General features: G+C 49.3%; 1 protein-coding gene across 1 annotated transcript; it reads left to right on the forward strand.

Annotated features, from left to right (window-relative positions):
- The first annotated feature begins 1,796 nt into the window (after positions 1–1,796).
- On the forward strand, positions 1,797–10,368 carry PRDM9 (PR/SET domain 9). The gene is made up of 9 exons (XM_066241173.1): positions 1,797–1,878; positions 2,187–2,294; positions 2,939–2,988; positions 3,742–3,898; positions 4,865–4,966; positions 5,149–5,420; positions 5,790–5,857; positions 6,997–7,190; positions 8,722–10,368. The coding sequence occupies exons 1-9, from the start codon at positions 1,812–1,814 to the stop codon at positions 10,332–10,334; spliced, it is 2,631 nt and encodes an 876-aa protein (XP_066097270.1). The 5' UTR covers positions 1,797–1,811; the 3' UTR covers positions 10,335–10,368.
- The last annotated feature ends 4,737 nt before the right edge of the window (positions 10,369–15,105 follow it).

The raw sequence follows: 15,105 nt of genomic DNA on the forward strand, positions 1-15,105 counted from the left end.
AGCTACAAGTATGGAATTGTGAATTGTCTGTTATGTCTGTCTTCTCAAGATTGGTATTTATAAACAAATTCAATCTTACTTAGAGATGTATTTACTCATAGCACAGTTTTGTGGGGTTTTTTGTATTTTCCTGAATTGAGAAGCAGGGAGGCAGAGAGACAGACTGCCCCATATGCTGGACCAGGATCCACCCAGCATGCTCACCAGGGGGCGATGGTCTGTCCATATGGGGTGTTGCTCCATTGCAACTGGAGCCATTCTAGCGCCTAAGGCAGAGGCCACGGAACCATGGTCAGTGCTTGGGCCAACTTTGTTCCAATGGAGCCTTGGCAGCGGGAGGAGAATAGAGAGACAGAGGGAAGGTTGGAGAAGCATATGGGCGCTTCTCCTCTGTGCCCTGGCCAGAATCGAACCTGGGACTTCCATACTTGGGGCTGACACTCTACCGCAGAGCCAACAGGCCAGGGCCGTAGCACAGAATATTTTTACCTAAGTGAATTTTCCTGCTGGAATGGAGCTTTGGGTGCAAATTAGACACTTTGGGGGCAGGTCCCTCACCAATGCTGCTGGAAAACAAGCAAAGAAACCCGCCGATTGGGAGTCCTCACTGAAGGCTTTTTGACAGGCAGGACCTAGATCAGCCAATCCCCGCGGGGTGGGCGGGGCCTCCCACAAGGTTAACCAGTCGGCCAACCTGAGCCCAGGACTGTATTCTGCCCACCACTGAGAGGCAGGTAGACCCCCGTGCCCCGCCCTTTCAGCTGCTTCTGACCGCCCATTGGTGGACAGGGCCCTGTTATCACAGCACTGATTGGCGGCCTGCGCCTGACTGGGCTGTACAAGCAGGAACCGCGCACTCGGGGGCTGCACACCTCCTGAGGGCGGGAAGCGCACACCCGCTCCGAGGAGGCGCTCAGGCAGGGTGGGCAGCGCTGGAGAGACTGACGGGAAAACAGGAGGCCTTGCTGCGTGGAAACCCTCCGCCCCCAGACCTCCCGATTCACGTGTAGGAGACCCCAGATGCCCTCACGCTGAGAGGCTCCTGACCCAGCCGCCTCTGTGCACCCCCAGTCCGCCGACCCAGAGGCCCTCAAAGCCCAGAGGAACACCGAACCCCATAAGTGCTTAGACCGCCGACAGCCTGAGAACCCCGGTTCTCCTCGTCCCCTCAGCCCCTCGTCCCCGCAGCCCCTCGTCCCCTCAGCCCCTCGTCCCCGCAGCCCCTCGTCCCCTCAGTCCCTCGTCCCCTCAGTCCCTCGTCCCCTCAGCCCCTCAGCCCCTCGTCCCCGCAGCCCCTCGTCCCCTCAGCCCCTCGTCCCCGCAGCCCCTCGTCCCCGCAGCCCCTCGTCCCCTCAGTCCCTCGTCCCCTCAGTCCCTCGTCCCCTCAGCCCCTCAGCCCCTCGTCCCCTCAGCCCCTCGTCCCTGCGTCCCCTCAGCCCCTTGTCCTCTCAGTCCCTCGTCACCGCAGCCCCTCGTCCCCGCGGCCAGCCCCACATGTTCCCTCTCGGGACACTCCGCGCGCGGCCAGGCGGTCAGCCTCAGCGCCGTCTCCCGCGCAGGGACGTCGGCTGCAGCATGGATGCGGATGCGGACGCGGACGGGAGCCCGCCGGGCGGCGCTGAGGAAGCGGCAGGGAGAGCGCGAGTGGAGCCGCAGGTGAGCGCGGGGCGGGGATGGCCGGGATGGAGGGACCCTGGTGCGAAGCGCGGTTCCTCCGGCTGCGGCGCACGGTCACGGGCCGCGTCTCCCCCCAGGCCCCCGACGCCTTCAGGGACATCCGCGCCTACTTCTCCCGGGAGGAGTGGGCCGCCATGGGCGACTGGGAGAAGGCGCGCTGCCGCAACGTGAAGAGGAACTACGAGGCGCTGCTGCGCATAGGTGACGGGCGCGGGCGGGGACCGCGGGCGGGAGCCGGGGCGGGACCGCGGGGCGGGGACCACGGGGCGGGGACCACGGGCGGGAGCCGGGGCGGGGACCGCGGGGCGGGGACCACGGGCGGGAGCCGGGGCGGGACCGCGGGGCGGGGACCACGGGCGGGAGCCGGGCGGGCACTAAGGAACGGATCGTGGGGTTGGGATTGGGGCGTGGGAACCCGGGCGGGAACCGGGCCGCACACGGGCCGGCCTGTGTCGGGGCTGCTCCTTCAAGCGCTTTGATTTCGAGACCACGATTTTGTTTCTCCCCAGGCCTCAGAGCCTCTCGGCCCGCTTTCATGGGTCGCCGCCGGCAGACCGCCAGACCCCCGGCGGAGGACACTGAGGACTCGGATGAAGAATGGACCCCGAGGCGGCGAGGTGAGAGGGGCCGCAGGCATGGCTCTGTGCTTTTGAAGCCGACCTGGGTCAGGTCCCCGGCCATTCTTCGTTGTGGCTCCTTAGTTGTTCATTGATTGCTTTCTCATATGTGCCTTGACTGGGGGGCCAAAGCAGAGCGAGTGACCCCTTGTTCAAGCCAGAGACCTTGGACTCAAGCCAGTGACCATGGGGTCATGCCTATGATCCCGTGCTCAAGCCTACAGCCCCGTGCCCAAGCTGGTGAGCCTGCGCTCAAGCTGGATTAGCCCTCACGCAAGCCGGCAACCGTGCGTTCTCGAACCTGGGTCCTCAGCATTACAGTCCAAGGCTCTATCCACTATACCACCGCCTGATTGGGCCCATTCTTTTTGAACAATTTACTAGTTTAAAAAATATGACAGATGCCTTATGATCATAGCATGAAACATAGATAATGCTTTATTTTTTTAACATTTTAAGAAAATTAGTTGATACCCCCAATAGAAGCATAGACCCGAATGATACCTCAGAAAACATTTTCCAATCATCCTTTCATTGTCCTCATATTACTGATTCACAATCCTGTGTTCCTAATAAAAAAATCTCCAGATTTTGGAAACATTTACCAACCAGACCATTTACCAAACATTCTCCTCATCTTTTAGTCAAACCTTCTTGGGTGGCCTTCAGAGTGGAACAAAGGAAACACCAGAAGGTGAGTATTTCCCAAATCCTATTGACAAATTAATCTTCATCATGGTTATAAATGCAGGTAATTGTTGAAAAATGCAGACTATCCTAGGAACTCCTGCCTTCCTATCCTGATCTTTTCAACATAATATCCGATAACATCATCATCATCATCTTAACAACAGCAACAATAGTAGCTACTACTTGCTTTATTTTCACGTTGTTTCAGATTTTAAGAATTCTATATGAGCTATGGCTGTGTAACTCAGGAGCACTGTCCTGATACACCAAAGTTGTGGGTTCGATCCCCAGGGCAGGGTGTGGGGCGGCTACAGGAGATTGAGTGATCCCTTGCTTAAGCCAGCGACCTTGGACTCAAGCTGGTGAGCCTTGCTCAAACCAGATGAGCTCAGACTCAAGCTGGTGACCTCGGGGTTTTGAACCTGGCTCCTCCGCTTTCCAGTCTGATGCTCTATCCACTGAGCCACTGCCTGGTCAGGCTAGATATGTTTCTACCAACTATTTCTTTACTCTCTTCCAAATATCCCTCACTCTATAATATAAAAAGTTGAAATGAAAGAGCCTGAAGATATGAATTCTAGTCTTGGATTCACTACCCACATAGGCCCTTTCTTTTCCTTCCAATAGACATACTCCCAGTTCTTCCAAAGGTCATTGAAGTATTAATTGAAGTCATGCATGTGAAAATATATCGTAAGCCCTACAGAATTAAATAAAAGCATGTTATCTTTTTTACTATGTGACTTTCCCATTGAAGGCAGTGTCCAGAACCCCATTCAGTCATGAATCTAGTTTGAAGGAATTTTCAGGACCAGCAAACTTGCTCCATGCCAGTGGCTCAGAGCAGGCCCAGAAATCAGTGCCCCATCCTGCAGAAGCAAGACCCTCTGGACAAAACTCTAGACGAAAATTGGGTAAGAGAACATCATTTGGAGATTTTAGTTCCTCTGAGTCCTCTAGAAAGGCTAATAAGTATGGCCTTGGTAGGTGGGTTGGACTTAGGATAAACCTGGATTTAAGCTCTACTAAGCTAAGACTGAATTTAACACTGGAGCTTTGGGCAAATCTTACAAATTCTCTGAGCTCTTGAATGCTAATGTGTCAAGTGAAGACACATGCATATATTCTTTGACAGTATTTAATTCAATTTATTTAATTGTGTATGTATTTATTTATTTCTTAGATAAGAGGAGGGAAGATAGTGAGGCTGACACCCACATGCACCCTTACCAGGATCTACCTGGCAACCCCAGTGCTTGAGTACTGAGCTGTTTTAGTTTTTTAGTGCCCCAGGATGATGTGCTCTGACTAACCGAGCCCTCCTCAGCAACCAGGGCCAATGCTCGAACCAATTAAGCCACTGGCTGCAGGAAAGGAAGTGGGAGAGAAGAGGGAGAAGGAGAAAAGGGGGAGAGAAAGGGGCAGAGAAGGAGATGGTCACTTCTCCTATGTACCCTGACCAGAATCACACCCGGGACATACACTGGGTCAACACTCTATCCACTGAGCCACCAGCCAGGGCCTAAATTCAATTTAGAGAACTGACACATGCAAGTTGTCTAATAAATATATCTCTGATAATAGCGACCATACGCTGTTGGTACTGTATGCCCAGGCCGTTCCTCAATACCTAACATATTATATGTCCTCAATAAATATTTTATGAATGACTATAAGTTGGGAAGATCTAGAAACAGAAATTGAAATGGCCATCTGTAGTCACTGAGGAGGCTTACTCTCTCTAAACCAGTAGTTGACAGAAAAAATACCAGAGTATATAGACGGACAGGTGATAATTTGATGGGAGGAGATTGTGTGTTTTCTGACAAAACAGAGACTAACACTCCAGATCCCAACAACCTCACTCTTCTGCAACTTAGAACTCAGGAGAAAGGAGATTGAAGTGAACATGTATAGCCTACGAGAAAGAAAAGGCCATGTGTACCAAGAGGTCAGCGAGCCCCAAGATGATGACTACCTCTGTAAGTGACCCTCACAAAGCATGTTATCTCTTCATACAATAATTTCATCTGGTCATTTGGCTCTTAGAGCATTCCATTCCCCTATGGACCTGCACTACAGAATTGAGGCTCAGTGATATGAGTCCCTGGGCTCTCTCTGAAGCTCTAACACCTTCCCTAATCCCTGTTGCTCTCACTTCCAGATTGTGAGAAGTGTCAGAACTTCTTCATTGACAGTTGTGCCGTGCATGGGCCCCCTACATTTATAAAAGACAGTGCAGTGGATAAGGGGTATCCGAACCACGCAACCCTCACTCTGCCCCCTGGGTTGAGAATCAGACCATCGGGCATCCCTGAGGCTGGGCTTGGAGTGTGGAACGAGGCATCTGCTCTGCCAGTGGGTCTGCACTTTGGCCCCTATGAGGGCCAGATCACAGAAGATGACGAGGCAGCCAACAGCGGATACTCCTGGCTGGTGAGAAGTATTTACCTCTTCCCCTGTCTTGTGGCTTCCCACATCCCTCCTATGACTTGGTGGGACCTGCCCTTCTACATGCTAGGACACGGATGGAGACAATATGGTTAGCTCTGGGTACTGAGTGGACTTTGCAGACCTGTGTTGAGGATCACAGGTTAAGTGGGAGCAAGGTGGTACAGACACAAAGGAATGCCTCCTCCCAGCCCTGAGTGGACAGGTCAACTCAGATGTGATGAGTAAGAAAAATATCATGTGGTCACGAGTGGCAGTGCATGTGAGCTGAAAGAGCTTTGTTGACAATAGGGTAAAATAATTCTTCTATTACTTCTACACTCCCAAAAAGCTCTTATTTTTTCTTCCTGAAAGATCACCAAAGGGAGAAACTGCCATGAGTATGTGGATGGAAAAGATGAATCCTTGGCCAACTGGATGAGGTACGGCCAAGAAGTTTCCGGGAGTCACAGAGAACACTCATCCCTCTCAGGCCCGTACATCTTTCCTTCTCATCATGCCTCCCTTAGTGGTCTCCCTCAATATTCTGTTCCTTTTTTTTCTCCATTCAGTGCTCTTTGAAAGCAAGAGGTATTTAGAGGAAAAAATAAGATAAAAATATAGCATCTGTCCTCAAAATATAAATCTCTATGCTAGAGAAAATGTAGGGCCTGGAAAAAACTTTGAGGAGCCTGGATTATACTTTAATTGATCTAATGAATATTAATGAAGCCCTTACTATATTCCAGTTTAGATGAAGAAATTCATTATTTAAACAGATTATATAACCCATCTTCTAATGAAGGACTAATTGCAGACAGAGTGAAACAATTGATTCTAGAAATATTTAGCTATAATTTTCCTATTTTTTGAGAAGTGCACATTGCCAGGATACCTAAACCAAGGACAGCCTAAACCTATAAGGGCAGCAAATTTTCCCAGCCTCACTTCTAACTAGAACTGAGTTCTGAAGCCTACAGAGCAATGATCATGGGCCACTTTCCTGAGGGGCTCTATTTTCAGGGGCTACAGAATGAGAATAAACTATTACTGTTCTTTATGATTTTGCTAAGACAAAGAGACCTCCAGGTTTTTATAGGAACCTGGGTGAGGCATCAAATGCTACCTAAATAAAATGTGAGGAAAATGGAGAAAGGCCTCTCAAGATAAGATGGACTTGGGCTGAGTATTGAATGATGTGAACTAGTCAGGACAGAGTCCAACATCAAGTAGCAAGTTCTGTGATATAAAACAGGACCTGATTTAGTTTAGAGAAGCTAGAAGTCACTGGGTTTTATGGCAAATCAGGGTAGAGGTTACATCTGGAATTGGCTTTGGAAAATGGTATTAGGCAGGATGAGCACCATAAGCAGGACGTGGACATAGGAAGTAATATGACATTGTGACAGGCTCAGACATTGAACAGAAGGTTCTCTGGGAGCACTGTGGGAGTGGGTGACATCAGAGCCCGAGAGCCTTGCGTATCAGATGCAGGGCCTTGCGAGTCAGGACATGGATCTGAGAGGTACAGTAGGAACTCACTGCCTATGGGTTTCTTTTCTTTCACCTGCCTCAATCACAGGTATGTGAACTGTGCCCGGGATGATGAAGAGCAGAACCTGGTGGCCTTTCAATATCACAGGCAGATTTTCTACCGAACCTGCCAGGTCATCAAGCCAGACTGTGAGCTGCTGGTTTGGTATGGTGACGAGTATGGCCAGGAGCTGGGCATCAAGTGGGGCAGCAAGCAGAAGAGAGAACTCACAGCAGCTAGAGGTGGGCACAACCATTCTTCAAAACAGAAAGGAGAGAACTCACCTTAGAAATTTTCATGGTACACTCTAAAGTCAGTAAAATTTCGAATCAGATGCTTCAGAACTTAAAAGATTCATTTCATATGCCTTTGATTCTTAGGAAAAAATCTTTATATTTTTTACTTTTGTTTTAATTTTTTAACTGAGAGGAGGGAAGATAGATAGATTTCTTCGTGCACCCTGACCAGGATCTACCCAGCAACCCCTGTCTGAGGTCCACATTCAGACCAGCTGAGCTATCCTCAGCGCCTGAGGTCAACACTTGAACCAACTGAACTACCAAGCTGATGCTTGAACCAATTGAGCCACTGGCTGTGGGAGGAGAAGAGAGAGAGAAAGGGGAGAGGGAGGGAATAGAAGCAGATAGTCACTTTTCATGTGTGCCCTGACCAAGAATTGAACCTGGGATGTCCAAATGCAAGGCCAGCACTCTATCCATTGGACCAACTGGCCAGGGACTCATTTCTGAGGTCCACTCCTGCCTAGCATACAGGGTAGGAGCAGAGGTTAGATAGATGCCCAGCAGCCTGGAAAATGCAGTGCTGTGATCCAAGCTGAGACACTGGGGACCTTCCTGAGTGAGGTGGGATAATAGTGCAGTTCTCTGCTACAGAGTGGCTTGTTCTCTAAGATTTGCTTTGTTAATTGTGGGAAAATAAACTTCAGTGGGGAGTCCTCTCAGAGATTACTTCATCTCTACGTGAGAGAGGATGGTGGGTTAGTTGGACATAGGGATGGGAGTCAGGCATGTAAGAAGTATGGTTGGGGGCCCTGGCTGGTTAGCTCAGTCTGTTAGAGCATCATCCTGTAATACCAAGGTTGAGCCTGGGTCAGGGCAAACATGATAAATGACCAATGACTGCATGTCTAGATAGAACAATGAATAAAGGCCTCTCTCTCTCTCTCTCTCTCTTCTTCTTCTTCCTCTTCCTTCTCCTCTTCTTCCTCTCTTTGTCTCTCTGAAATTTATCAATTTAAAAACAATATTGTTGGGGAAATATTTTGAAACAGGACTTCACACTGTATATGTAATGGGCTGACACTGAATGAAATCAAGTATGAATATTTGGTGTGAGGCTTGAGGAGGGACATATTTTCAGTTTCTCATCTGTGAGAAACTATGAGAGAAGCAATTCCTAGTTGGGGCCAGCGGTCTTTCTAAATAACTGTGTTAAAAGCTACATGTATATAGGAAAGATCAGCATTGCTCCACCCCTACAAGGAGTGAAACAGCCCCTGATGCTACTTGAAAGTCCCTCATCTGGCAATGCATAGAAAGCACACTTGATATGGGCTTTCTGGATTTCTAAATGAGATATAGTACATAAAAATGAAAAGAGAAAACAGACTGTAAAAAAACACTTTGTGGGAGACAGAGCAACATATTGTCAATCCCATAAGAATGACTCATGGGACAGGTCTTAACAACAGAGAAAACATATGATCCAGGCAGCCTTGTCAACATCTGTCCTGACCAAAATTTTCTCTTTCAGCAGAACCAAAGCCAGAGATACACCCGTGTCCCTTCTGCTTTCTGGCCTTCTCCAATCAGAAATTCCTCAGCCAACATGTGGGACACAATCATCCCTCTCAGATTCTCCCAGGAACACCTGCAAGGAAACACCTCCAATCACTGGATCCCAATCAGCAGCTGCAACATACTGATACACACAGCTGGGATGATAAAGCTGAAGGTCAAGAGGTCAAAGAAAAGTCCAAATCTTTGCTTAAAAGGACCAGGCAGAGGAGGATTTTAAGGACCATTTTCAAACCTCCCAAAGGACACATGGGGAGCTCTAGTGAGCAAGAGAGAATAATGCAGGAAGTGCCCAGCAAAGGCCAGGAAGTGAATTCAGTGGACATAGAAAAACTGTCTATGAGAGTAGAAATGTTGAGAACTGTACCTGTCAAGTATGGAGAGTGTGGGCAAGACTTTGAAGATAAGTCACATATTCTCAGACACCACAGGACACACTCAGAGGAGAAGCCCTATGTCTGCAGGGAGTGTGAGCGAGGCTTTTCAGAGAAGTCAACTCTCCTCAGACACCAGAGGACACACTCCGGGGAGAGGCCCTATGTTTGCAGGGAGTGTGAGCGAGGCTTTACACGGAACTCAACTCTCCTCACACACCAGAGGACACACTCAGGGGAGAAGCCCTATGTTTGCAGGGAGTGTGAGCGAGGCTTTACAGACAAGTCAAATCTCCTCAGACACCAGAGAACACACTCAGGGGAGAAGCCCTATGTTTGCAGGGAGTGTGAGCGAGGCTTTACACAGAAGTCATATCTCCTCACACACCAGAGAACACACTCAGGGGAGAAGCCCTATGTTTGCAGGGAGTGTGAGCGAGGCTTTTCAGTGAAGTCAACTTTCCTCACACACCAGAGAACACACTCAGGGGAGAAGCCCTATGTTTGCAGGGAGTGTGAGCGAGGCTTTACACAGAAGTCATATCTCCTCACACACCAGAGAACACACTCAGGGGAGAAGCCCTATGTTTGCAGGGAGTGTGAGCGAGGCTTTTCAGTGAAGTCATATCTCCTCATACACCAGAGAACACACTCAGGGGAGAAGCCCTATGTTTGCAGGGAGTGTGAGCGAGGCTTTACACAGAAGTCAAATCTCCTCAGACACCAGAGAACACACTCAGGGGAGAAGCCCTATGTTTGCAGGGAGTGTGAGCGAGGCTTTACACAGAAGTCAGATCTCCTCACACACCAGAGAACACACTCATGGGAGAAGCCCTATGTTTGCAGGGAGTGTGAGCGAGGCTTTACAGACAAGTCAAATCTCCTCAGACACCAGAGGACACACTCAGGGGAGAAGCCCTATGTTTGCAGGGAGTGTGAGAGAGGCTTTACACAGAAGTCAAATCTCCTCAGACACCAGAGAACACACTCAGGGGAGAAGCCCTATGTTTGCAGGGAGTGTGAGCGAGGCTTTACACAGAAGTCAAATCTCCTCACACACCAGAGAACACACTCAGGGGAGAAGCCCTATGTTTGCAGGGAGTGTGAGCAAGGCTTTTCACAGAAGTCAGATCTCCTCACACACCAGAGAACACACTCAGGGGAGAAGCCCTATGTTTGCAGGGAGTGTGAGTGAGGCTTTACACAGAATTCAGATCTCCTCACACATCAGAGGATACACTTAGGGGAGAAGCCCTATGTCTGCAGGGAGTGTGAGCGAGGCTTTTCACGAAAGTCAACTCTCCTCATACACCAGAGGATACACTCAGGGGAGAAGCCCTATGTTTGCAAGGAGGGTGAGTGAGTCATTAGCATTAAATTGCATCTCCACAGCCATAGCTGTTACACAGGTCATACCCCACCTCTGAGGGGACTTCAGAGGAAGTCTACTGACCCTTTACCCTCCCAAGACTGTAATTAGTTCAGAAGTAACTGGTTAAACAAGTTCTTCACCTACATGACAAGAGATGAGCTAGTCAAACAATTCTTAAAGTGCTATAGAACTGTCAACATCAATCTCCTCCATGGTCTCTTGGCCTCCTGTTCTAATAAATCTTATTTCCATAAAACTATGACACCCACATACCTCATCTCCCCCCCCCCCCCATCACTGAAAGCAGAGTTCCCAGAGGACCATACAGAACTCACACTGTCAGGCACAGAAACTCAACCCCTGGAAACGTGGACGTCTGGAGGCAATCAGGTTACTGCCCAGGGAGAGGGATTTGAGACAGACTCACCAGGGAAAGGGATTTCCTTGACTCCCAGGGAGTGGAGACTTCTCTCCTAGTAGGCTCACCACCCTCCTCCTTGGCTTCTCTTAGCTCCTGTCCTGGTTTCCTCTGACCTTTGTAGTCTCAGTGGTGAAAACCAGAGAGGAACATGTGTGTGTGAATGTCCGTGTGGCTGTCTCAGTCTAGGCACCTGATCTCCCTCACTCTCTCCGTGCTGCCCCTTCAGGGTGAGCATTTCATGGTGTACACCACATGGACTCCAGATCATTCCATAGTGGGTTTCAATCTCAGCTCTTCCCTCACCAGCTGTGCAACCTAAGGCAAGATTCTCAACTTCTCTGTGCCTGTTTGTTTTTTTTTGTTTTTTTTTGTACTTTTCTGAAGCTGGAAACAGGGAGAGACAGACTCCCGCATGCACCCGACCGGGATCCACCCTGCACGCCCACCAGGGGGCGATGCTCTGCCCCTCCGGGGCGTCGCTCTGCCACAACCAGAGCCACTCAAGTGCCTGCGGCAGAGGCCAAGGAGCCATCCCCAGCGCCTGGGCCATCTTTGCTCCAATGGAGCCTTGGCTGCGGGAGGGGAAGAGAGAGACAGAGAGGAAGGAGGGGAAGGAGAGACAGAGAGACAGAGAGGAAGCAAATGGGCGCTTCTCCTATGTGCCCTGGCGGGGAATCGAACCCGGGTCCCCCGCACGCCAGGCCGACGCTCTACCGCTGAGCCAACCAGCCAGGGCCTGTGCCTGTTTTTTAATCTATAAAATGGAAATGGTGCCTGACTAGGCAGTGGTGCAGTGCATAGAACATTAGACTGGGATGCTGAGAACCCAGGTTCAAAACCCAAAAGGCTGTCGGCTTGAGCACAGGCTCACCAGCTTGAGTGCAGGGTCACAGGCTTGAGCGTGAGATCATAGACATGACCCCATGGTCACTGGTTTGAAGCCCAAGGTTCCCAGCTTGAGGAAGGGGTCACTCAATCTGCAGTAGCCTCCTGGCCAAGGCACATATGAGAGAGCAATCAATGAACAACTAAGGTGCCACAACGAAGAATTGTGGCTTCCCATCTCTATCCCTTCCTGTCTGTCCCTATCTGACACACTCTCTCTCTCTCTCTCACTCACTCACAAAAAAAACCCCAAATTGGTTCTCTCTCTCCACACTCTAAAATTAATAAGTAAACGTAAAGGCATGCTTTGCTTGATAAAGGCATATATGGGAGTTGATGCTTTCTGCTCCTCCCCTTTCTCTCTCTCCCTTTCTTTCTCTCTCTCTCTCTCTCTCTCTCTCTCTCCACTCTTTAAAATAAATTTTAAAAAATAAATAAAATAGAAATTGTTACACTGTCAGTCTGCAGAATTGGAGGCCTTTATCCCAAACGTTTGAAGTCATTTTAATTCAGATAAACTCATTAAAAACTCCCAGTTTTCATGTTTCTTATTTTGACAAGACCAAGTACCTAATCTTGTAAAAATAAGCTCTGCCTGATATTTCGTTAGTGTAAAGCCAGTAGCCGGGGCCACCATCACAGCCGCCTGTCCAGTGCAGGTTCACATTTGATTCAGAGAGTCGGTAAAGAAACAACGAAGCCAAAAAATGATGGGCCTTCATCTTAAATCCTAGCCTGCACCCAGCGGGCAAGTAAAAACACACACTAGGCTTCAAAACCCACTCATTCAGTGCTCACAAAGCTACTGACTTGTCTGAGTTTCCTAGAATCAAAGGTTCCTAGCTCACCAGACTTATTCACCTCTGTTCCCCATCTCCTTCCTTCTCCCTGCACCAACTGGCTTCTCCTTCAACACTCCGCCATCTTGGATGCTTCTCCTGGCCTCCTCCACGAGGCCTTTCTCTACTCTCCTCTCTAATGCTAATCTCAGGAACTGAGAGAGGACAAGCTCCCAGTCTGCCCTACTTTATAGTGTAGGTTCAAAACATTTAATCCAATATGCAAACAAGGAAGTCTCTGATAGAAAGTCACTTATCTGAGACATAATGGGATTCCTCCTGAGAGTCCATTACCCCACAACAAAAAGGGAGGGAAAGGCTTAGTCTTAAAACCAAGCCCCAGGCTACAAGGATCCTGCCTGCCCACAGCCTGCCCCCAATACACATTAATATAATCATGCCCAACCCAGAAGAAGGGCAACTAATATAACCTGGGCGGTGGGCTTCCACGGGGGCAGCACCATCTTTAACAAAGTGAGCATAATATATTTTATCTGCCCAACAATCCACCCCAATGCTCACTTTACTACCCACAATCTACACCACCAGCATCCCTGTGCAAGGGAATTAGGCACATTACACAAATTACAACAACATGAAAAATCATACAATTTCACCAATTACAAAGGTACATTTCACCAGTCTCTGAGCACTTTGCCAAAGGAGCAAAATGTCCTCGGACTTCTCTCTAGCCATGGGAAAAGCTTCCTGGGGCAGGTGAGTGCTTCCAGCAAAGCCACCCCCCACCCCCATTAGGGTATTTCACATTGTCCAAAATCTGTAAGTCTATCCAACAAAGGAGCCAGTGCCCACTCCAGTCATAGTCCAGGAATCAGTCCAAGTACCTGGGGCCTCAACCACCCCCCTCATTCTTGCTGTCCTGGCAGGTCTTACACTGTCCCAAAGATGAGCACAGGGCAATGGCAGTCAGCATTTCCATCTGTGCTCCAGAGAACCTGATGGTATCCAACCCTATGTCCCAAAATCGCAGACCTAGCAGGAGCATAGTAAGAACTCCTTGCTGCTGGGCTTTCATCTTCTGGAGACTGCAGATCGCAACTCTAGTTTGATTCTCTTCATCCTCCAAAGAGGAACTGGAAATGCCAGCTCCCGCTGCCAGGCTTGAGCTACAGGCTGCCGTTACCTTCTGCTCTGCAGCCCTAGCTCTGGTCTCAGCCCTGGCCTCCCACAGCTGCTGGCTCTCCACAAGGTCCAGGGCAATCTGCAACTCACAAACCTGTGATTCCTCCTCCAGTAACTGCTCCATTTCCAGGCGAATCTCACAAACCTCCAGCCTCCTCCTCCAGCGCTTTCTTCAGCTTCAGGGTCGGCATCTCCTCCCACATTTACTTCAGCTCCTTCCACTGCTCAGTCTGCAGGTCCTGGGCAGCCTCCTCCACAGAGCTCTCAGTTTCCTCACGCAGGGCTGCAAAAGTCAGCCAGCCTATGGTCCCCAAAAGGACAGACATGGAAAACCATAACAGCAGCCAGTCCTCTACTCCACACCACTCAAAGGTGATGGTCGCTCCACATCAAATTCAGAATCCTGCCACAGACCATGCCAAATGTAAAGCCAGTAGCTGTGGCCACCATCACAACTGCCTGGCCAGTGCAGGTTCGCATTGGATTCGGACAGTCGGTAAAGAAACAACAGAGCCAAAAACTGATGGACCATTAGTTTTAATCCTAGCTTGCACCCAGCGGGCAAGTAAAAACACACACTGGGCTCTAAAGACCACTCATTCAGTGCTCACAGAGCCACTGACTTATCCAAGTTTTCCTAGAATCAAAGATTCCTAGCTCACCAGACTTATTCACCTCTGTTCCCCATCTCCTTCCTTCTCCCTGCACAAACTCTGCACAAACTGGCTTCTCCTTCAGCACTCCGCCATCTTGGCTACTCCTGGCCTCCTCCACGTGGCCTTTCTCTACTCTCCTCTCTAATGCTAATTTCAGGAACTGAGAGAGAGCAAGCTTCCGGTCTACTCCACTTTATAGTGTAGAAATCAAAACCTTTAATATACAAACAAGGAAATCTATGATAGAAAGTCACTTATCTGAGGTATAATGGGATTCCTCCTAAGAGTGCACCACTCCACATCAAAAAGGGTGGGAAAGGCTTAGTCCTAAATCCAAGTCCCAGGCTACAAGGATCTTGCCTGCCCACAGCAAGCCCCTAACACACATTATTATAATCATGCCCATCCCCCCAAAAAGGGCAACTAATATAACCTGGGCAATGGGCTTCCATGTGGGCAGCAACATCTTTAACAAAGTGAGCATAATATATTTTATCTGCCCAACAGTTAGGAAATGGCAAATTCAGACTACTATAGTATGGCACTCACATCTGTTAGAACTGCTAAACTCCAAATATGACAGTACCAATGTTCTCATGCATTCACTATTTAATTCTTGGATGTCCCCACACTGAGGATTGAGCCTATGA

This window comes from Saccopteryx bilineata, chromosome 8 (genome assembly GCF_036850765.1).
Source record: "Saccopteryx bilineata isolate mSacBil1 chromosome 8, mSacBil1_pri_phased_curated, whole genome shotgun sequence".
Lineage (NCBI taxonomy): Eukaryota > Metazoa > Chordata > Mammalia > Chiroptera > Emballonuridae > Saccopteryx > Saccopteryx bilineata.

What these genes read in the sequence shown, in the direction of transcription:
- PRDM9 (XM_066241173.1), top strand. Translation starts at nt 1,812, where the DNA reads ATGGGCGACTGGGAGAAGGCGCGCTGCCGCAACGTGAAGAGGAACTAC. An exon ending in ATGGACCCCGAGGCGGCGAG is followed by an intron (nt 2,295 to 2,938) that starts GTGAGAGGGGCC and finishes CTCATCTTTTAG; the next exon opens with TCAAACCTTCTTGGGTGGCC. An exon ending in AGAACTCACAGCAGCTAGAG is followed by an intron (nt 7,191 to 8,721) that starts GTGGGCACAACC and finishes TTTCTCTTTCAG; the next exon opens with CAGAACCAAAGCCAGAGATA.